This window comes from Lampetra planeri, chromosome 23, assembly GCF_965212315.1.
Source record: "Lampetra planeri chromosome 23, kcLamPlan1.2.h2, whole genome shotgun sequence".
Classification (NCBI taxonomy): Eukaryota; Metazoa; Chordata; class Hyperoartia; order Petromyzontiformes; family Petromyzontidae; genus Lampetra; species Lampetra planeri.
In genome coordinates, this window is record NC_136129.1 from 10,949,168 (window position 1) to 10,971,565 (window position 22,398).

The window sequence follows — 22,398 nt, forward strand, 5'->3', positions numbered from 1 at the left end:
CCTGTTTAACATCAGCACGGCCCAAAACAAAGCCAGGCATTATTGCTATTGATGATGCCGTTACGACCGTTACAGCCACAGCCATTATCAATCACGCAGGCCTTCTGTCACCCGCACCGGACAGCGCCACTGCTACTCACTGTAGCTCACTTTACAGCTGCCACTTTTTGTCCTGCATCTACACCTCACCACACACACCGCCACCTCACCACACGTCACCACCTCCTCACCACACACACCACCACCACTACATGACAAAAGCACTCCTGTAACCTGTCGGAAAGAATATCTCCCCTGTTGTTGTGTTCGCTGATTTTATGCGCGTGGACTCGGATTCGTCTAGAAGATCACGCGGAATTATTATCATATTCGTGATGTGCCTTTGTTTGTGCCCCTGTGGAGCGAGCGTAGCTCATAACATACACAGGAACAAACCAGAGGAGAGCGGGAAGAGGGGAGCGGGGAGAGGGGAGAGGGGAGAGGGGAGAGGGGAGAGGGGAGAGGGGAGAGGGGAGCGGGGAGAGGGGAGAGGGGAGCGGGGAGCGGGGAGAGGGGAGCGGGGAGAGGGGAGAGGGGAGCGGGGAGAGGGGAGAGGGGAGCGGGAAGAGGGGAGCGGGGAGAGGGGAGAGGGGAGCGGGAAGAGGAGAAGCGGTGAGAGGGGAGCGGGGAGAGGGGAGAGGGGAGCGGGGAGAGGGGAGAGGGGAGCGGGGAGAGGGGAGAGGGGAGCGGGGAGAGGGGAGCGGGGAGAGGGGAGAGGGGAGCGGGGAGAGGGGAGAGGGGAGAGGGGAGCGGGGAGAGGGGAGCGGGGAGAGGGGAGAGGGGAGCGGGGAGAGGGGAGAGGGGAACGGGGAGAGGGGAGCGGGGAGAGGGGAGAGGGGAGAGGGGAGCGGGGAGAGGGGAGAGGGGAGCGGGGAGAGGGGAGAGGGGAGCGGGGAGAAGGGAGAGGGGAGCGGGGAGAGGGGAGAGGGGAGCGGGGAGAGGGGAGAGGGGAGCGGGGAGAGGGGAGCGGGGAGAGGGGAGCGGGGAGAGAGGAGAGGGGAGCGGGGAGAGGGGAGAGGGGAGCGGGGAGAGGGGAGAGGGGAGCGGGGAGCGGGGAGAGGGGAGAGGGGGAGAGGGGAGCGGGGAGAGGGGAGAGGGGAGCGGGGAGAGGGGAGAGGGGAGAGGGGAGCGGGGAGAGGGGAGAGGGGAGAGGGGAGAGGGGAGCGGGGAGAGGGGAGAGGGGAGCGGGGAGAGGGGAGAGGGGAGAGGGGAGCGGGGAGAGGGGAGCGGGGAGAGGGGAGAGGGGAGCGGGGAGAGGGGAGAGGGGAGCGGGGAGAGGGGAGAGGGGAGCGGGGAGAGGGGAGAGGGGAGCGGGGAGAGGGGAGAGGGGAGCGGGGAGAGGGGAGAGGGGAGCGGGGAGAGGGGAGAGGGGAGCGGGGAGAGGGGAGAGGGGAGAGGGGAGCGGGGAAAGGGGAGAGGGGAGAGGGGAGAGAGGAGATGGGAGAGGGGAGCGGGGAGAGAGGAGCGGGGAGAGAGGAGAGGGGAGCGGGGAGAGGGGAAAGGGGAAAGGGGAGAGGGGAGAGGGGAGCGGGGAGAGGGGAGAGGGGAGAGGGGAGAGGGGAGAGAGGAGAGGGGAGAGGGGAGAGGGGAGCGGGGAGAGGGGAGAGGGGGAGCGGGGAGAGGGGAGAGGGGAGCGGGGAGAGGGGAGAGGGGAGAGGGGAGAGGGGAGCGGGGAGAGGGGAGCGGGGAGAGGGGAGAGGGGAGCGGGGAGAGGGGAGAGGGGAGCGGGGAGAGGGGAGAGGGGAGCGGGGAGAGGGGAGAGGGGAGCGGGGAGAGGGGAGAGGGGAGCGGGGAGAGGGGAGAGGGGAGCGGGGAGAGGGGAGAGGGGAGAGGGGAGAGGGGAGCGGGGAGAGGGGAGAGGGGAGAGGGGAGAGAGGAGATGGGAGAGGGGAGCGGGGAGAGAGGAGCGGGGAGAGAGGAGAGGGGAGCGGGGAGAGGGGAAAGGGGAAAGGGGAGAGGGGAGAGGGGAGCGGGGAGAGGGGAGAAGGGAGAGGGGAGCGGGGAGAGGGGAGAGGGGAGAGGGGAGAGGGGAGAGGGGAGAGGGGAGAGAGGAGAGGGGAGAGGGGAGAGGGGAGAGGGGAGCGGGGAGAGAGGAGCGGGGAGAGGGGAGCGGGGAGAGAAGAGCGGGGAGAGATGAGAGGGGAGCGGGGAGAGGGGTGAGGGGAGCGGGGGGAGAGGGGAGTGGGGAGAAGGGAGAGGGGAGAGGGAAGCCGAAAAGCGGGGAGAGGGGAGCGGGGAGAGGGGAGAGGGGAGAGGGGAGCGTGCTCCGCCTGCCAATGAGCCCCGCGCCACCGCTGCGCCTTGTTATCGGCGGTGCTCGCTTGCATACAAATGCACAGCGCGAAAGTGAAATCCGTGGAAGCCATCAGTGGCTAGGGCCATCTCGAGACAAACATCACAGGGCAGCCGGCGTACACTCGCCGCTGAATATTATTTCCGGTGGCGACGTGGGGCAGAGTGTAGTGCGTGTGCCGGGCGCGTGCATGCGTGTGCGTTCCCGTGAGTCTGTGTTGTGGGAAGGGGAAGTGTCGTGGCTTATCTGGCGAACCAGAGTTTGATTCCCGCTCAAGGCAAACATTCATGATGAATATCTGAACTGGACCTGATCCTCCCCTCAGTCGATTCAACTTTAAAAGAGTGGTGCGTAACCATCAGCACTGGGGAGGGAAATGTGTCTGGGTGTGGTGCTGGCCACACCACTCGAACTTAGAGGTTCCCCGTGCCAGACTCACAGGAAGAAGGGGTGCAGGCCGGTGAGCGTGCTCTTGCTGGGCTCAGCGGTGAAGTTGCTGTTGGCCTGCACCACCTTGTTGACCACCAGGCGCAGGTAGTCCTGCAGCTGCCTCCTGCGGCCCTCCACGAAGCGCGAGTCCTGTAGCCAGCGCCAGCGACACAGAGGCAGCACCAGCGCACGCGGTCTCAGAGACACGGGGGGTGCACAGAGTCACGGCGGTTTCCTGCTGCGCAAGTGCCCCGCACAGCCAGTGTTGCTGGCAAGTGGCCAGCAACAATCAGCTATTAAAATGATAACGGATGAGAGTTGACACATTTCTTGAACTGAGCAAGTTTATTGTAAGAGCTTTAAAAAAAAGAGACGATGGGAGGGCATTTCGAAGTGGAGCAGAGCAAGGAAAGAAGCAGAGAGAGAAGTGAGGTGACCTGCGGTGTTGTGAGTGGGTCGCAGGGGGAATGAGTGGGAGAGTGGCTGCGTGCAATCGAGCGAGGCTACAAGGGCACGGAAAAAAGAGTCTCTCCACAGGACATCCACTGTTGATGTTCCCCAAAAAGTGGCACTTGACCCCGGAGGTATGGATGATGAGCCGAGTCAACCCCTCCCCCCGACATCCAGGATGTGAACTCGGGACCTGCTCCCTCCACCACTGAGCCGCCCTGCCATCCTGGCGCTTTGTGGAATTTCCTTGAGCCAGGCTCGTAGCTGGAGTTTTTCACCGCTCCATTTGTAATGTCTCCCTTCGATTCCCGCGCGGCCGTGTCTGTACCGTTGGCTTAATCACAACATCGGCACGTTACGAGCACCTCATCTCAAACGACCAATAGCCTCGTGCGTGGTTCACTGCATCTGTCATAAGAATCGAGTTTAACTGAGAAATCGATGCCACAGATTCACACCGAAACAGCAGTGGAGCGGACCTGGTAAGGCCCCATGACCACGACGACTCCACTCTGACCATCACAGCACAACAACGGCCGCACCCCCCTCCTCCCACGGTGTCACCGCATTGCGAGCCCAAACTACCGTGACCTCCGCGAGCAAGCACACTCTCACTGCTAATTAATCTCCATCGCGTGACATAAGCCACAGCCCTGCCAAAGTCTCTCTTTCAAGCAGTAAACACGGCATCTAATGCCTCCATGGGGGCGGCAAGGAGATCAAGGCTTTCCGAGGGGGGCAGCAGCTCCCAGCGAGGAACAACACAGCCCTGAGGTGGTAGAGCCACACGCACACACTCACACGCGTGCAATCACACACGTGCAAAATCACACACGCATGCACACACGCACACTCACACGTGCACAATCACACACACGTGCACAATCACACACACGTGCACTCACGCTCACGTAGACTCACACATGCGTGAACTCACGCACACACGCACACGCATGCACTCACGCGTACGGAATGTTCTCACGCACACACGCGCACGTGCGTGCTCATGCACGCAAAGACAAAGATCTCCCCCGTATAGCCTTAACAAACTGTTGGGGCAAGTGCTGTAAGTGAGCACCTATGAAGGCCGGCACAGCACGGCATGCGAAGGGATGGGTGGTGCTGTTTACACACCACACTAGGTACTCATTAAGGCTGTGTCGACCTAGGGGAGGCCCATGACCGGTTCAGATATTTGTCACCGATGGTGGCCATGGCCGGGAATCGAATTCGGGTTACCGGATTCATATTGCTACGCGCTCACCGCTGCACCAGCGTTCCCCACATACAGGCGTTCATGCACGTTACACACACACGCACGCGCGTGCGTGCGCGGGGCGCTGGGCCTGGCTGCGGCGACGGCCACGAGGCCGGTGACGCCGAGAGGCGGAGTCGCGCCCGCCTGCGCTCAAAGCGGGGCAGGGGGAGTGCGCGGGTGCCGTGCACGGCCGACTGTAATTGGGACGCTAATGGACCCCGTGAAGACGCTTCCCGCAGCCAGGACTCTGTTATTATTCCTCCTTTACGGAGCCATCCATTAGCACATTCATGTAGTCGCTCTCCAGCTGGATGCGCGTGCGCCGTCTACATGAGACCCTTCCAACACTCCACCGGCCGCCACGAGCCACCGACGGGCGCCGCTCTCCACTCAGCGGGCCCACCGCGGCTGCCCATTACCGCAGCGCCCCCAACGCCACCACTGCAGCAGCAATTTACGATATCAGTCGTGGCAAGAGCGTTGGCTGCGCATCGGACTGCAACGTTCGCTGCGCGTGACAAGGACTGAACAACTGAGGAGGTGGAATGAGGGTGCATGAATGAGGTGGCGATTTGGTAGCAACGAGGTGGAACTTGGAGGGGATAATGCAGTGGGGAACGAGGAGGTGGAAGGTGGAGTTGGGCATGCACGGCTCCGCCCGTCTGCACTGCAGACACTAATTGAAGCCAGTGAAGAGATTCAATCAGCGAGCGTTATAAATAGCTCCTGCTGCGGGGACTCGCAAACACGCGCCGAGGAACCTTAATCACGGGGTTTGTGCGTTAATCGCTCAGCCGCGGTAACGGAGGGGCGAGGCCGTGAGCCCGACTCTATGGGACCCCCCAAGGTCCATACGGCCCCCCTCATCCCAATGCCAACGGCTCCCGAGCATGTCCATCCCTCCACGCGTTCGTGTCTTCTCGAGCTTGCGCTAAATGTACACGACGCTTGGCCCTGGGGACCCCCAATCCTCGCCCGCACTGGCCCACGTTCCTCATCCTCACTGGCGAGGAAGCAGCAAGCGAGGAAGCAGCGAGCGTGAAAGGAGCGAGCGTGTAAGGAGCGAGGAGTGAGCGAGGGGCGAGAGGTTGCGGCCACCTTGTTGCCGAGGGCCTTCTTGGGCGGCAGCTTGAAGGAGTCGACGAGTGGGTGCTGCTTGCGCAACGAGTGGTGCAGTGAGCGGAACGCGCTGTAGCGCCGGTACACGTTCCATTCCTCGTCCCGCACACGCACGTACACCTGCTCGCATGCATGCACCATCAGAGACGTCACACAAGCACGCATACCGGCTCGTGATGCACGCACACACGCACAGGCCGTCACACACGCGCCGCCAGACACATCGCACGCACAACCGCTCTCGACAATATTTGGACTACTCTTCTACGCTGACCAGATGTGGTGGAAGAGGTGGGAAGAGTACCCACACTTTACCCCACCATTTATGACCAGCCGACCGTTTATGCTGCTGGGTGGACAGAGGCAGTGGTGGGGGGGGGGATTTAAGAAATTTGCCACGCTGGGAGATGGAATCGGACCGGCGACTGCTGGATTGCAAGTCCAGTGTCCTAACCATTGCATCGCCATGGCAGCTCCGTTAGCTTTACTACGGTAACAATGGCGCATTTATCTTTTTGGACGTTCCTGTGTGTGCGGCATATCGATAGCCGGCTTCTCGCCGTTTCATTTCACCAGTACAGCAAGATCGATTTACACAACGCCAACAAGGAGCGGCACGTGGGATAGCGCGCAGACTCATCGATTACATTCACAATGAGATCCCCATGCTCACGACGTGGATACGTCGTCCACGTGCTCCGACGGTTGTCGCTCGTTAATCTGGCCCAGGTCACAGTGTCTCAGAATGGTTCTCGCGCGGCGACGTGAACGTGCGTCAGCTCGTCCCCGTGAGCGTCATTACTCTAACGATGCCCTGCTGTCACATTTATACGATGGGACCAACGAAACGGTGTGAAGTTTATGGCAAAAATGAGATGCCAGTTACTGAACTGAATAAATAATGAAAAGCAAACTGTGAATGAGCCAGAAGAGAAATGTGTTTAATGAGCATGCGTTACCTGCTAGGCCACGCAGCGGAAATACGGATGCCGTCACGGGTACTGCAGGACTGACCCGAGGCCCTTCACATGGAAGCCATGGGAGCGCGGCTAACGACCATCGTGGTTGTCACCGTCTTAGCATCAACAACAGAACAATACCCACCCTGAATAACTACCGCTGTATTGCGTGCTGGTGAGCTCACAGTGCTAAACACATCCTGCCTGAAAAATGTTGGGCAGTTCACCACCATTGGTTTAAGCCAGACTCTGCTGAGATGCTGAATAATGAATTCCGACGCAGAGTTTGTGCTTGCGGTCAACCAATGCTGCTGCAATGAACACACTCAGATAAGGCTGTGGTGCCAATGGAATGAACAAAAATATTTATGTTCATTCCATTATATCTTTTTTTTATGTTGGAGGACAAATATAGGCAGGATGGAGGCATACTGTCTGCTTATTGATTTTGTGCTAAACAGAGCGAAGGTGAAGTCATCACACGACCAATCAGACAGTCGCACCGCTGGCCTTGCACCCGCGTTCAGCACCATCCAGAGCGGCACACCGGCTGCTGCTGCTGCTGCCATGGTTACCCAATCCTCTCCTGTCCTCGGAATAAATCACAAAACCCGCACCAGCCTCCACCACTGTAGGCCGCGCGTGAGACCCTGCTCGTTGTGGCCGCGAGCATCATTACCCCGCATTGCCAGGGCTTTCAATAAAAAAATTCCGACTAAACCTCAACTCTAAATTATCAGCGGCATCGTAGCAGAGAATTGAAGTTTCAAAATAAACGTGTGTTTTATAGCTTCGCATCAATTGAGCAGCTGTATTTAACAGAGAGGGCCCTTGCCTGTAACCACGTGGCAGTTTACCAGCATTGGTCCAGATTTTTCTTGTGTTGAGCCAATCAATGCCGCTAATGATGCACCCCGAGAAGGCCGTGTGGCTAATTGGATGTTTAAAAATATACTTTCATTTTGTTACGTGGAGAAAGAGATGTGTAAAGGAGGTAGACGGTGTTGGAGAGAGGAGCCAGGGTGGGAGATTAACTTTGTCAGGGTCAGGTTAAAAGGTCAAAGCCCCACCACAGGCTCCTGCAGTAACGGGAGCCACCAAATCTACTTTCTGTTCAAATGGGTATCGAGGCATGATGCCCATCTCCTGATCCAGGGGCAAATCTATACATAAACAACCGCTGTTAACTTCAATGTATCTGTTTGGAAGGATGGCCTACCATCCCAATCCGAATTTGAGCGCATGACCTTCCGATTACGAGCCGCTCGCTCTACTGCCAGGCCACTCCGCCATCGGAGACGAGGCCTCTTTGAACATGGGCCCTCTGCACACTGGAGCCACGAGCTGCCTTCCCGTGTCCCCAAGCGGTGGCAAGCGTGACCCTGGCGTGCCACAGGGTAAGCGAGCGGAAATAAACCACGAAAGCGAGACTGCGTCAACACGAGCAAGCACACGAGATCGCTTGAACCCCTCACTCGCGCCGGGTGCCTCCCGCGCGTCACATCTGAGCAGTGACGGCCTATGTGGCACGGGTCTACAACAAGGCCACTAAAGTGGCCGCCCTGGTCCTGTGAGTCCCAGGGCCTGCGCAGGGCCCGGGGTGCTCTGAGGCCTACGCGAGGCCTCGGCGGAGCAGGGCCCTGGGTGCAGGGCCCGGTCGGCGAGGCCACCGGCCCTGGGTGGGTGCCATCCCAGCGTGGCCGCAATTTGCCGCGCATTTGTAGTCGGCCGCGTTGTGTCCGTGTCAAAACAGATGCCTGCACGGTGTTCGCTGCGGGCCTCAATCGGGCGACGGAGTCTCCACCCAAGCGCCTGGCATTAACCCGTAGTGCGCCCGCTTGCTCCAACGCGTCCTGCTACACTTGTTTTTCCTGGGGGGTTGCATATGCTGCCAATACGGACCGCACTGGGGCTGCCTCGCCCCGGGCACCGAAGAGCAATCATAAAATGCAAGCTCGCATTTCACGTTTCCTGAAATTTTTCAAAGAATTAATTCACAGCCCGGGGCAGCTAAAGAATTAATAAGTAGCATGAGCCATGCTGGGAGAGATGTGAGAGCTTTGATAGCTATGTACATGCGCAGCAAACACGAACAGCAACAACACAAGCATGAAGCGCAGCGATTCGGCTTTTGAAGGACTGAACCGTGCTGGCGTCATTGTTAATTAATGGGCTGTACATTGGGTGAAGGCATTTTGGGAAAATTCCCCGGCTCAAGCGAGCTACTGGCGTAGCGGGAGTCAGCGTGGCTGCTCTGGGATAATAATCACATAAATAAGCGCTCCAGCCAACTCGGCATCAAAACAGCAAAAGTAAAATCATTACAAAGCCCTTTGATAGTCAGCCGCGGCACGGCACAGGGAGGCCGAGGCCCCGGCGAGCGCCGCCACCACGTTGCCCCCCGCCCACCACCAGCCCTGCACTGCACTCGCAATGGATGTCTGTGAGCCAGGTGGCTTTGATGAATTATGCAGACAGCCAGGACTGCCGGTCTCGCTGGCTGTGAGCACGGAGAAGGGAAACCCTCAACGATAAATCTACATAACCCACGAGGAGGAAGGCGTCTATCACGGGGAGCGGTCGCTGTGCCTCCACGTGGTGAAGACTAGGCCTCGGATCCAGTGATCTCATCTCACCCACTGTAGAATGGCTATAATCCTCCCCTTGCTAATAAGAGTCATTGAAAAAGATCGGTTTCCACACGAAAGACTTCGTCTTGAACTCCCAGCGCTTATTGCTGCTTCTGTGACTGCACAGAGCACAAATTGGGCCAAAGCAGGAACCCTGTTGTAATCTTTGGGGTCGTGCACTTGATTTAAAGTGAAGCAGCAGTCAATGACGTGGCACTCACCGATTCACTAGACTCACCTATTCACTCCACTCACCGATTCACTCCACTCATTCATTAACTTCACTCAGCCGCTCACTGGCGGCCAGTGGCCTCCTCTTTAATCTTCTATCGCTACTACGACCGCGGTGACTGGTCCCGTTGGTCCCGTAGTTTAGTACCAGTTGACTGGGCCCATCATCATCATCCCTCCAAGGTAAATAAAATATATATCATTTTGAGGGAAGTGAACAGCGGTTGCCCTAAAGAGTGACCGTCCGTTGACTTGGGAATGTGGGATTTCTACCACCGTCTCGGGGCCACCTATAGAGAAGAATGCTGGAGCAGGGAGACACTCTGACTTGTTTTGTGAGATTTTGGTACCGGCCCTCCTCCCCCAACCCCCATCACCCCTCCCCCCACCTCAGACGGTGGTGACTCAAGCGCACATTGATCTGGCACGGAGTAAACATCGGGCTGTGCCGGTGCTGCCACTGCGACGCCAGACGGCCTGTGCAACCGCGCGAGAGAGGCGGAGATGGGTGCCACCGCCAAGGGCCGCCCTTGCGTCCCCGCTGCCCGCCCATGGCGCGGGGAGCACCTGGCGCTGGTACTGCTTGATCTCGAGATGCTCCGGAGTGTAACCGCGGAACGAATTTGACGATATGGCGCGGCCGCTTGCAACGGATAGGGAGGGCATGCATATGTAACCGGTGCCACTCAGTGGTGGGAACGTGCCGGTACGCGAAGGTGCTCCTGCGCGTCTCAGAACACCAGACGCGTGTGGACCGGCACTTTTCACAACGGTTTCTGATTCCTATGCCGCGGTGTTCGCCCAAAGGGCATGGCTGCTGCAGGACGAGTAGGGTTCACAGTGCACACTGCAAGGGAGTGCACACGTTTTCTTGCAAACAACACCCACCTACCCATCAACCAAGTCCTCAACAATGTCACCTCGCCACCAACTCAAGTCCCGATCCCCCCTTCTGGGACCACACGGTCACCGTCCTCGAATCTCACCCAGATCCGAAAGAATGCTGGTGAACAGAGGGGAACAAGGCGGAAGTCCAGAATAAACACTTAATTCGAAACCCAAACATTGGACCACCTGGCTGTTACATTCTTTCTTCTCCTCAAAGACACTTGTGGAACCATCAACCGCATCATCAGAACATAACTAGGCTGAATAATTAAAGACAAGCCATTCTAGTGGAATTGTGGCCATGCAACTCAGACTATGGACCATACAATAAACCACTGCATTCTGTGCTCCTTGCACGGAGGAGCAGGAACAGTAAAACGACACCAACTCTCTCTCTCTCTCTCACTCTGCTGAAGCCCTCATGTCGTGGCCAGCAGCAGATCTCGACATTGGCACCATCGAGCTGCTGAACGCATTGACATGCACAAGAAGAAAACAGCGGCGCCTCCACACTGGCATCTCCACGACCTACGCAGCTTCTCCGCCAGTCGGCGCAGCAGCAGTTCGGCATGCCTTGCTCCTCGCACGCCGGCCCGGCCGATCCTGGCCCACGGCCGCGGGGTCCGGCACGCGCTCTCCGCGGTGATAAACACAGCGGCTGTGAAAACCACCGCCACTGCCAATCACCGCACGGTTACGGGGCTCGGGGGGACGCGGTAATGCGTGCGACATGACCGCGTGTGGGAACAGGGTCCCGGGTTGTGTCCAGAAAAGAGATACAGTGACACGGTATGGGACGCTGGAGGCTGCAGGTCCGTGGTGTTTCACAGTATATAACAATTTTGGAAGGCATCAATGAAAGAAGAATGAGAGAGGAAGTAAACAGAAAGAGAGAGAAGAACGTTCTGCGAGGGGAGGGGTTGATGACGAAGGACGTTATAGAACAGGGGTCCTCAAACTTTTTAAACAGGGGGCCAGTTCACTGTCCCTCAGACCGTGCCGCGTTTGTCCTAATTTTCAGGTTTGCCTCCCGTGCCGCGTCTATCATCTCACTTACAATAGGAGTACGTTGGCGTGCACCCATTGATCTCCCCGCCCTCTCCCTCCCTCCCCCCGTCCCCTCCCCCTCCTCTCTATATTTAAGGGACCGTCACAGAAACGACCATCTCTTTGTGCCGATTTGTGTCCTCTCTCTGTGTGCCGTTGTGATGTCTGTCTGCTTGTATGTCTGTCTATAGTTTTCTAGTTAGATTTTTGTTGCTCACACAGCCGATTTGTGTCCTCTCTCTGTGTGCCGTTGTGATGTCTGTCTGCTTGTATGTCTGTCTATAGTTTTCTAGTTAGATATTTGTTGCTCACACTTAAAATTCTAACTTAGCAAATTTTGAAACACGTAGTCAACCAGGCCATGCGTTAATTGTGTGTTAACCGACTCTCTGTGTTGTATTACATCACATTTCAATATTTTACTAGGTTATTTAATTTTTGTGTGCCTGTATACTCCTCTCTATGTGTGCCGTTGTGATGTCTGTCTGCTTGTATGTCGGTCTATAGTTTTCTAGTTAGATTTTTGTTGCTATTTCGTTTATGCCTGATGATGATTGCTTGTGTTGCAATCGAAACGTCGTAATGTGTTGTTATATTTTGATTTATTATTTTATTTTTAGACGTGACTTAACCGAAAAGAACCAAATAATAATTCCTGCAGTCACGAAAGCTCCCAAATTAAGATTGTCCCTCAGACCGTTGGAGGGCCGGACTATAGTTAAAAAAAACTATGAACAAATTCCTATGCACACTGCATATATCTTATTTTGAAGTGAAGAAACAAAACGGGAACAAATACAATATTTGAAATGAAGAACAAGTAAAGTTAAATCAACAAACTTGCCGGTATTTCAATGGGAACTATGGGCCTGCTTTTGGCTAATGAGATGGTCAATGTCCGGTTCCATATTTGTCACTGCTAGTCGTAACAAGTGATGCAAGTGTGCATCCGTTAGTCTAGATCTGGTTGGAGATTTTAAATGTTTTATTCTGGAAAAAGTCTGTTCACAGACATAAGTGCTGCCAAAGATGGTTGCCATTTTGAGTGCATGGTTCCTGAGATGAGGATATGTCTCAGAGGGGAGAGATGCATAGAAATTATGAAGGCTGCTTGACTTGAATGCGTCTTTCAGAGAGTCACAATTCTGCAGTTCAGCCAGTTCCATTTGGTAAATTGTATCCACATTTTCAATGTCAATAGAAAATGGGTTACGGAAAAGCTGTATGTCCTGTTCATGGAGATGAAGCTCTTTAAATCTAAATTGGAACTCCTTTTGCAATTTTTCCAGTGAATCCACACATGTTTTGTTTGGGAATGCAACCAATGTTTTTTTCCGCTAACAGATTTTGAGTTGTGGGAAGATGGCAGAAGTTTTCCTCCTTCACTTGTTTGATGAGGAGGCCTAATTTTACTTCAAATGCTTTGACATGTGATTGCATATCACAGATGAGCTTCCCCTTTCCTTGAAGTTGCACATTGAAACTGTTGAGTAGCTCTGTTACATCTGTCAGAAAGGCAAGGTGCCATTTCCATTCTGCATCATTGAGCTCTGGTACTTCTTTGTTTTTTTAAAGCAGAAAAGCTGTAATCTGTGGAAGTAAGTCATATAAACGTTTCAAAACTCTCCCTCGACTCAGCCAACGGACTTCTGTGTGGTACAGAACATCTTCATAGTCAACATTTAGCTCAGACAGAAATTCCTGAAATTGTCTGTGGTTTAGTGCATGAGCTCTAATGAAGCTGAGGGAGGGAGAGCCAGTCAAGCGCAGCCAGGCGAGGGCTGGTAGCCTTAGGCCTGGGGGGCAATTCCAGTCAATTGGCCCATTGAACCATTCACCAGCGCAGCCCAATGAGTGCCCACCGCCGCAGCTCAATCAGTGCTCACCTGCGCAGCCAAATCAGTGCTCGCCACCGCAGCCCAATGAGTGCTCACCAGCGCAGCCCAATTAGTGCTCACCAGCGCAGCCCAATTAGTGCTCACAAGCGCAGCCCAATTAGTGACCATGGGCCGGATAAATGTCCTCGGTGGGCCGCATGTGGCCCGCGGGCCGTAGTTTGAGGACCCCTGTTATAGAAGAACAGAAGGGATGGAAACGAGAGGAAGGCGACGATTGGAATGCTCGAGGAGCTGAAGGGGAGGGACCGTTTGTGGAAATGAAGTTCAGAGAACAGAGACGGATGTCAGCCAAGCCCCTGAGACCCAGAGAAGACAATATGGCAATGGAGGCTATTGCAGAATATACACGTAACAGCATCTCGAGACGCTAAATGGAACCGTTTCATGCACTGCAGCGTCTGGAACTCAGCTGCCCACGCACTCTGGTGGGCAGCAGCCCACCCCCTCATCCTGATGAGCCCCCCACCGCCCCCATCCCTGCCGCCCCTCGCTCTGCTGCTGCGTAGAGAGAGATGGCCGACAGTCACCACTCCCCCAATGTCCATCCTCCGCTGCTCGTGGCAGCGCTGGCAACACGATTCGCCGGGATGGGAAATGACATCGCATTCTCGTGTCAGAGCACACGCTCTGTGTGCGGAGCTATTAGCGTCACTAAGTGTGCTTCATTATCCCAAGTAGTGTGTGTGTTACTGGCAGCCAGATCCCCCCGAAACATTTAACAGACTGTTGGGGCAAGTGCTGTTAACGAGCACCTGCGAAGACCGGCACGGCACACTGGCAGCAGCAGCGGCAGCGGCGGCGGCAGCAGCAGCAGCAGCGGCAGCAGCGGCAGCAGCAGCAGCGGCAGCAGCAGCAGCAGCAGCAGCGGCGGCGGCAGCAGCAGCAGCAGCAGCGGCAGCACAGCGGTGGTGGCTTCTGCCGCAGCATCCTCCCGGGCGTCCGCAGCGAGGAGGGACGAGGTCCCGAGTTCACCTTGAGACGTTTTTAACCGTGTCCGACGAGGTGGCCACGGCCACTCTGTCGCCGGCAGAGGCCCAAGGTTCGCGCGCGCCCACCGCCATTATCGGGGAGGAGACGCAGACGGCCGAGCGCCCTTCAACAACAAAGCCTCCGCGCACACAATCCAGGGCGATCACGCGCACGAGGGCGGCGCGGTGACGCGGCGACGCGCGGACCGGACACGAACGTGGGGTCTGCGTACAGCCAGGCGGGAACAGAGACGAAGAATGACAACAAGAGGCGTCGCCGCAAAGGCACTGTGCTCACGGTGCAGTTCGGCCACTGACAGATGTCTGCTCCCAAAGTGTCATCTCGATTGGATCTCGTCTCCGGGACCCAAGCGCCCTCGAGCCTCCCCATGCCAAACACGGAGAGAGCTGCCCAGGTGGGAACTAACGATTGCAACCAGAATCGATCCCAGAGACCTCATCACCTTCCCGAGGCACGTTGTAATTAAACCAACAACAGCTGTAATCCACCCCAATTGGCAAACAAAACCCACAAACATACAAACACGTGCATGTATGTTCGTGTGACACTGTGTGTGTGTGTGGAGCAGTGGTGTAGTGGTTAATGGAGTGTGCTATGAACCCTGCAACCGAGTTCAATTGCCACTCACAGCCAACATCAGTGACAAATATTTAAACCGGCTCCGGACCTTCCCTAGATCGACTCAGCCTTAAATGATTACCACAGGGGATGCAAAGGCGGCAAGGTGTGGTGTCTGCCACACGTCCCTTTCCTTTGCCATTTCGGCCTTCATAGGCGCTCGTTAACGGCACATGCCCCAACAGTCTGTGTGGGCTACACGGAGATCCTAAGAAGGTCAATATGGCGAAGGGGGCGCATCTGCCTTTGTCTCCCTCGCATCCAAGTTTCCACACCGTATCAGGCACTCGACGTATGGGAGGCCCAGGACCGGTTAAAATATTCACCACCGTTATTGGTCGTGAACGGGAACTGGGTTAGTAGTGCTGTGCAGCACTAACCACTGTGCCACCGCTCCCCCATACCCACACGTTCACGCGTGCACGGCGCGCCCTCATGCCCTCGCTCGGCGCCCGGCTGGGCAGCCGTACCGCTGCTCCGCCTCCACAACTCTCATTATCCCCGAACCGAGCCTTTGATGTGGCTGTAAGTGAGATGTCAAACACAGGCTACAGAGACCCACCGCCTGCACATCATCACCCAAACACCCGAAAACGGGTTCCTCTTTAAAAAATACTCGGAGAGGCGTTCCTGGGTAAAGAGAGGGCATTATTATGGTCAGTACAGGCTGTTCCTACTCCCGGAGATGATGGGAGCATAGGGGAAGGGAGATGAGGCCTCCTGGTCACAATGAGCACCGTGGGGGGGGAGACTCGGGGCGAAAGCAGCGCGTGGCTGCCCACGCGCCACCGGCCCAAAGAGTGGCCCGTGGCACGAGCGGCACCAGCAAGGTGGCGCTCGACCATTTAAGACGCCATTATCCATTCTGCAAAACGAGCAGGAACCACCGACACCTACGCAGCAGAGGAGGCAGCTGTCAAAAATAAATGGCTGTAAGATGTAGTTTACAAGGAATTATCCTGACGCACCGGCAGACGGGGATGCGCGCTGGCAGGTGAATGTGCAGCGCCTCCACGGCAGCGCCCACCGTGCACGGACGCAGTTTGGCGGGGTGTGGGCGGGTTGACTTAAACAGAGGCCTCGCTCGGCGCCTCGTGGATCCATCCGTCACACATGCAGGGGTGCAGGGAAGCCGAGGCCCCGAGCAGGGCATCGTGTGTACGGGAGAGGGGGGTGCAGCAGGGCAGGCGGGCGATAATATAATCAGGCGCCGTCAGGCATCACCTCGCACATGAAGGAACATGGCAGCTCGTTTGCGATGTTAATTAACTGCTTGGAAGGAAAAGGCGGAAACGTTCAAATAAGAGCACGTTCACCCCTGGGGTCCTTGGTGCCTGGGACAGATGATGCTCGCAATGGAGGTCATTAAAGGTCAACGCAACCCAAAACTCAACTTGCTCTTCTCTCATAGCTGCACAGCCAGCTCATTATTGCCAGTGAGACTTATCCTGAACTTTTGAGTTCTCACCTCTGGCTTAAAAAAATAAACCTGAATGTCCGGTATGTGTCACGGGCACGGTACAGGCAACGAGAACAGGGAGCAGGTGTAGTCAGCAAAGCAAGGCCTCATATAGCAGCGACTGAATGCAACTGCAGCTCAGGATGCTGCAGGGTGAACTGGGACATCAGCCTGTCGAAACAGGGGAGATTATTCCTGCAGTGGACAATTCTAATTGAGTAAATTGTGGTGCAACATTTTAACTTGGCATATTTGAAACATGACGTAGGCACCCCATGGCCTATTGTTGTGAAAGACGTTCAGGGATCTTTAATGTTCACTGTGAAGACGACGGCACGCGGTATTACTACGGTCGTTACGCCGGCAGATTAACCAGGGTGGCCGCGGGAATCGAACCGTGAACCTCTGCCACGCGCTGCGGTTCAGCCATGTCGACGATCTCGCCACGGCGCGCGGGGGGCGCATCAACGCCCCCCGCGTCCTCCCGTCCCAGCACACACACGAGCGCATGCTGTGCCACGGTGGGAAACAGCTGCCGGCCTGTCTGGCACGGTTAGGCGTCACACACACGCAGCGTCCGTTAGAGCGCACGGAGTACGCCGCAACACGGGTTCGTAGCGCAGTGCGTTAACCACTGTGCGACCACTCCCCACACCCGCTTGCACAAACACACACAGGAACACGCATGTGGATGTAGGCACGTGCGTGGAGAGGAGGTATGGCTTAGCTCAGGGGCATCGGTCCCAGCGCAGTCGCACAAGCCAAGGTCAAGCGTAGAGATTTCATTAGGTCCTGGGGATTGATCGACTGCAGCGCGACTCACACCCAAGCTCACTCCATCTGGATGGGCGGACAGGGAGAGATTCCCTACAGGCTCACAAGTCACCCACATCACAAAGACAAAGTTCCCCCTTATAGCCTTAACAGGCATTTGGGGCAAGTGCTGTTAGCGAGCACCTAAGAAGGCCGGCACGGCACATGAGGAGACACGTGTCCAGCAAAAAGCTCGGGCACATATACCTATCCAGTGGTGATGTATACACACTGCACCAGGTCCTTATTGAAGGCTGTGCCAAATATCTCAACTCAGGTCACTGGCTTCATAGTGCAGTGTGCTAAACATTGTGCCACCGCTTCCCACAAGCAATCTTTCATTTGCGCGCACACACACTTGCACACACATTGTAAAAACGCAAGACGAAACACAAATACGCACACGTCAACACAGACAAGCCCACATCTCCAGACGTAGAAGTGCGAGCACGGAGACGTGTGGACGCACGCGTACACACACACTGCTGCCTCTCTGTCTAGCAGCGCCTCTTCATCATGTCTAGCTGCTGACGTGACACAGGCTCATCCAGAGCAATTTCACCCCTCCACACAGCAGCAGCAGCCTCCAATTGCTCAAACGCCAAACCCATCCCAGCGGAGTCACTGGGAGACAGATTGCCGTAGCCCCCCCCACCCCCCATCAGGAGATGCAGAAGGGGGCTCGCGCACACTCACACGGCGATACGGACTCGTGGCAGCTCACACCATCACCAGACCTCCATAAAATAGCGTCCATCATCACACGCACCAACACACACACACACGACGTGCACTATCACGGCCGCCGAGTGTGGGGCCGTCCGTGGCTCACACGGGGCGCGTGGCGACGGTGACCGTGCTACCGCATGGCACTGCGCCGCCCTGTGCGGTCGTGCCCTCTGCCCTCTCCCTGGTGCGACACCCAATCACCTCCCGCACACCACCCCCCCACCCTCGCCCCCCCACCCTCGCCCCCCCTCCTTGGTGCTGGATAATTTGTGACGCAACGCCGAACGACGGCGCGAGAAAGGATCCGTGGTGAACGGACGTGGTCGGTGCCTTCGAGCGAGCCGTGTGGCCTTGCACAGGGTCTAACAAACGTGCCTGTCGTTGGATTCACAATGAGACGGCGCAATCTCATTGGTCGTCTGCGTGGCGGGGGGGGGATTGGCAGACTCTCGTCGCCATCGCGAGGGAGCGGAATTTACAGCAGCTGGTGCCGAGCAGGGACGAGGAAATGGTTCGCATGAAACCATCATCCCGGTTCAGGGTTCATGCTCACTCACAGACTCACGCACAGACATCCCAGACATTATGGTTTCACAACGATGATGGTGTCAAGGGTCTCACTGTGACGATGATGGCATGAAGATGACACACCGTGCTATGATGACATGCCCACACCGAGTTGAATCAGCACACAGTGTGGGCCACTTTAAGATGCACAGGCATGAGCGTCCGGTACAGGGTTAACAATATCTCCGGCCGACTGCTATACAAATCCAACAGATTCAGACGTCTTAATAATAGATAAACAAAATGTATTTCAAATGGCGACCGCGCTGAGCAGGCAAAGCTAAAATTAACGTGGGGGGAGAGTGGGGGGCGTGCGGAGGAGTGGGGGGGGGTCGACATGAACCTCGGGATAATAACCCTGCACAGCCAGATTCATCACGTTGGGGTCGAGTGATTAGAGTCGTCACTCTCATTATTTTTTATTAAAAAATCAGGCGATTATATTTGGATCTCTTTCTATTTCCAGTTTGCCTCTGATGCCAATCAAACCACTATTTACGTCAAATCCAATCACAGTCAAAATTTGCAGCCGAGTTCCGAGTCAAATTTAGTTCCGGGGTGTTTACCCTCCTTTGGATGAAAGCAGTATATAATCAATCGTATTGAAACCAAAATAGGTGGCCTCCTGCTGCCCACTCTCTACACCTCTTGTTATTACCACCGCGCTCGTTCACCCGGCAAAGCCGAGCCGAGCCTCAAGACTCTTGGTCAGGAGGGTCCTGCCAAGTTTGTCTCAGTAGGGGGCGATGCTGCTGCTGCTGTGTGTGATCCCAACTGAGTAATTTGCAGGTAATTTTTTTTACATTGGATGTTTTTAGCCAATATCGGTTACATCTTCTTGGTTCTTTCGGTAAAGTCACGTAAAAGGGAAGTAATAAAATAATAAAAATAAAACATAATAAAATAATTCTCACGACGTTTCGGCCACAACGCAAGCAGCCGTCCTCAGGTGAAGAAACAGGTCTGTCGAGAAGACAGCGTCTGAATGACACGCCCCAGGCGTTGTGGCCGAAACGTCGTGAGAATTATTTTATTATGTTTTATTTTTATTATTTTATTACTTCCCTTCTACGTGACTTTACCGAAAGAACCAAGAAGATGGATCCCTGCAGTCATGAAAGCTTTACATTGCATGGTTATTGTATCTATGGTCGGAAACTGGAGAATGCAGATTAAGCCCATGCAGAGCAGGGAGAGAACATACACACCCGACATACACTCACACTTATCCACTCACCCCTTCATTCATCCACTCACCCACCCACAACACTGCAGGTCACAACACTTCTCTTTCCACTGCTCTGTCTGTACGCAGTATGTGCGTACGTCCACGGTGTGTGTGGGGTGTGGTGTGAACCACTTGCCATGGTTTCCGTGGTGTGTGTGTGCTGTGGTGGTGACGTCACCGCCACTTAGTGGCAAATGGCGGCTGTTGTTGTTGTTGTGGTGTCTGCTACTTGCCTGGTACACGTGGCGTGCATGTGTGTGTTGTTGTGATGTCACTAGTGGCTGTTGTTGTTGTGTGTGTCACTTGCCTGGTACACGTGGCGTGCATGTGTGTGTTGTGGTGATGTCACCAGTGGCTGCTATTGTTGTTGTTGCGTGTGTCACTTGCCTGGTACACGTGGTGTGTGTCTGTCGCCTTTTTGCGTAGAAACACCGAAGGGATCCAGACGTTGACCAGAGCGCGGTAGTTGGTCGCACTGCAAAGGTCGTGAATTTTAATGGCGGCCTGGAGAATGACGGCTCAGGCCTAACCCTGAACCCCCAACATGGTACTACACAGGACAGGAATGAAGGGGTGGATGTGATTGAGGCTTGTAATTGTTTGGGCCGTGGTGCTTGGACACAGTGTCCCCACTGTGTTGAAAACAGCGTCCCCAGGTGTCTAACACAGAGGAGAAATCCGGCACCATGCGCACAGGAAGCACCTGCAGCATGGGTGACCTCCGGGGGGTTCAAACTGCTAAACCCGTGCAGGCTGACCCATTGGGGGGCATGCTGACCCCGAGACATAAGGTCTATGTCGACTGTTTGGCCACGTGCTATTCGCGAGCACCCATGAAGGCCGGCACGGCGCACGAAGAGGCAATGTGGCCAGCACTGCTCTCCATAACCGATGTTAACACGCTGCACCAGGTACACATTTAAGGCTGGGTCCACCTAGGGGAGGCTCAAGACGAGTTCAGATTCACGTCACAGATGTTCGGCTGGGAATCGAACTCGCGTTGTGGGGTTTGTAGCACGGGGCACTCACCGCTCTGCACGGCTCTGTGAGAGGCCGCATGCCCGACACGCACGCACGCACGCACGCATACCCGACACGCACGCACGCACGCACGCATACCCGACACGCACGCACGCACGCACGCATACCCGACACGCACGCACGCACGCACGCACGCATACCCGACACGCACGCACGCACGCACACTAGTGAGGTGTATAGGGACATCATGCAGTGTTTGTTGACCAGGTGGGCCGTAATTCCTTTCTGTGCACACCTGTCAAAGTCCGAGAGGCTGGGGTCTTCGGATGACTGGCTGAGGTCACCGGGAAGCTGTGAGAAGACACAGACACCAATTGCCACGCAAATCACAAACCAAACCCGGCACGCCAGGGCAACTTTCTGCACAAATGAGAATCGAGCCATCTGCGCACGTCTACTGTTTACAGCCCAGCAGAATCCGTGATGGAAATTCCACATTCTTATGGCAGGGAAGAGTCTCTCCATAGGAAAAGCACTCTTTACTTCTCTACAAAGTGGTAGCAATTTTATTCACCCGGAAGGATGATGGGCTGAGTCAACCATCCCAACGCATCACCCAGGATGGACAGCATCAAACTCCAGGAGCCGAGAGAGGCACACGGCACCTTCAGGCGGAAGCCGGGCTCGGAGCGGAGCCGCCTGATCCCGCACGAACCTCGTCAGAGGACCTTGCATGTCCACCCTCTGCGCCACCCTTCCCTCCCCGCTCACACCGCCCACGCCTCCTCACGTGCCTCTTCTTACACTCTCGCGAGAGGCACTTTTCTTCAATTACCAGGGAGGCGGGTACCGGTGTCTCACAGAAACAAGTGCCTGGATTCCATTCCTGACTCGGGTGGAGGTTGTATGTTCTCCCCTCGTTCTGCATGGGTTTCCTCCAGATTCTCCGCTTTCCTCCCTAACAATCATCCCAATGCTGAAAAATGGCAGGACCTTCTTGAAAAAGAGACTTGAGACTCGGTGAGGCTTTCCCAGGGAAACAAGCTGATTAATTATTGTGTTGTGTTGCTGGAGCTCTCCTAGCCCTTCGCACGTACTCTCCGTCCTCGGCGCTGATTTCCCACTTAAGAGTTGGGATCAACGAGGTCTTTCGTTCATGGCCTTCACATGCAAACGCCCGCCCGCCCGAAGTCGCACAAACGCGTGGCTAACAGTAAACAAGCAGCGCCATGGCCGGCGCCTGTCAAGGGTTAATCCACCGGCAGAGAACAAAAATAAATGCGGCGAGGCGCCTTGCGGAATGCTAATCTTGCGGTCGGGCGGCGCGCACTATTCCTGCAAACCTAGCGTGATGTTTAGCTGGATAGGCGAGCGGAAGCGAGGACGTATTCCGGGCAATTCGCCTCGGGCGGCAACGGTGGTGCTGCCGCCAGTCCCCTTGCTGCCGCCAACCCAACAGCGTGGACACGGCGCCGGATGCGTGTACGGCACACGCGGCTAGCGCATGCTGTGGGGTCGCCACCTTTTCCACCGAGGATCAAGCCCGGACACGTGGCTCAGTCGGCCTAGGTCTACATCAACGCCGCTATGCGGGTCACTGCGATAAAGTTCAATGCAGTCACCAGCACCGGATCCACTGTAAATATCAATCCCTGGCACTAAAACACGGCAGCTGCAGATGCCCCCACAGGTGGTGACCCTACCATGCCCCCACAGGTGGTGACCCTACCATGCCCCCACAGGTGGTGACCCTACCATGCCCCCACAGGTGG

General features: G+C 56.0%; 1 protein-coding gene across 1 annotated transcript in view; it reads right to left on the minus strand.

Annotated features, from left to right (window-relative positions):
• The window catches only part of SNX29 (sorting nexin 29), a 66,020-nt gene that overhangs the window by 7,674 nt on the left and 35,948 nt on the right, over positions 1 to 22,398 (minus strand). Inside the window, exons 19-22 of the mRNA XM_078605278.1 lie at positions 20,922 to 20,977; positions 20,033 to 20,120; positions 5,568 to 5,708; positions 2,772 to 2,911 (exon numbers count right to left, since the gene is read on the minus strand). Coding sequence (XP_078461404.1) covers positions 2,772 to 2,911; positions 5,568 to 5,708; positions 20,033 to 20,120; positions 20,922 to 20,977 — 425 coding nt within the window. The remainder of the gene's footprint in view (positions 1 to 2,771; positions 2,912 to 5,567; positions 5,709 to 20,032; positions 20,121 to 20,921; positions 20,978 to 22,398) is intronic.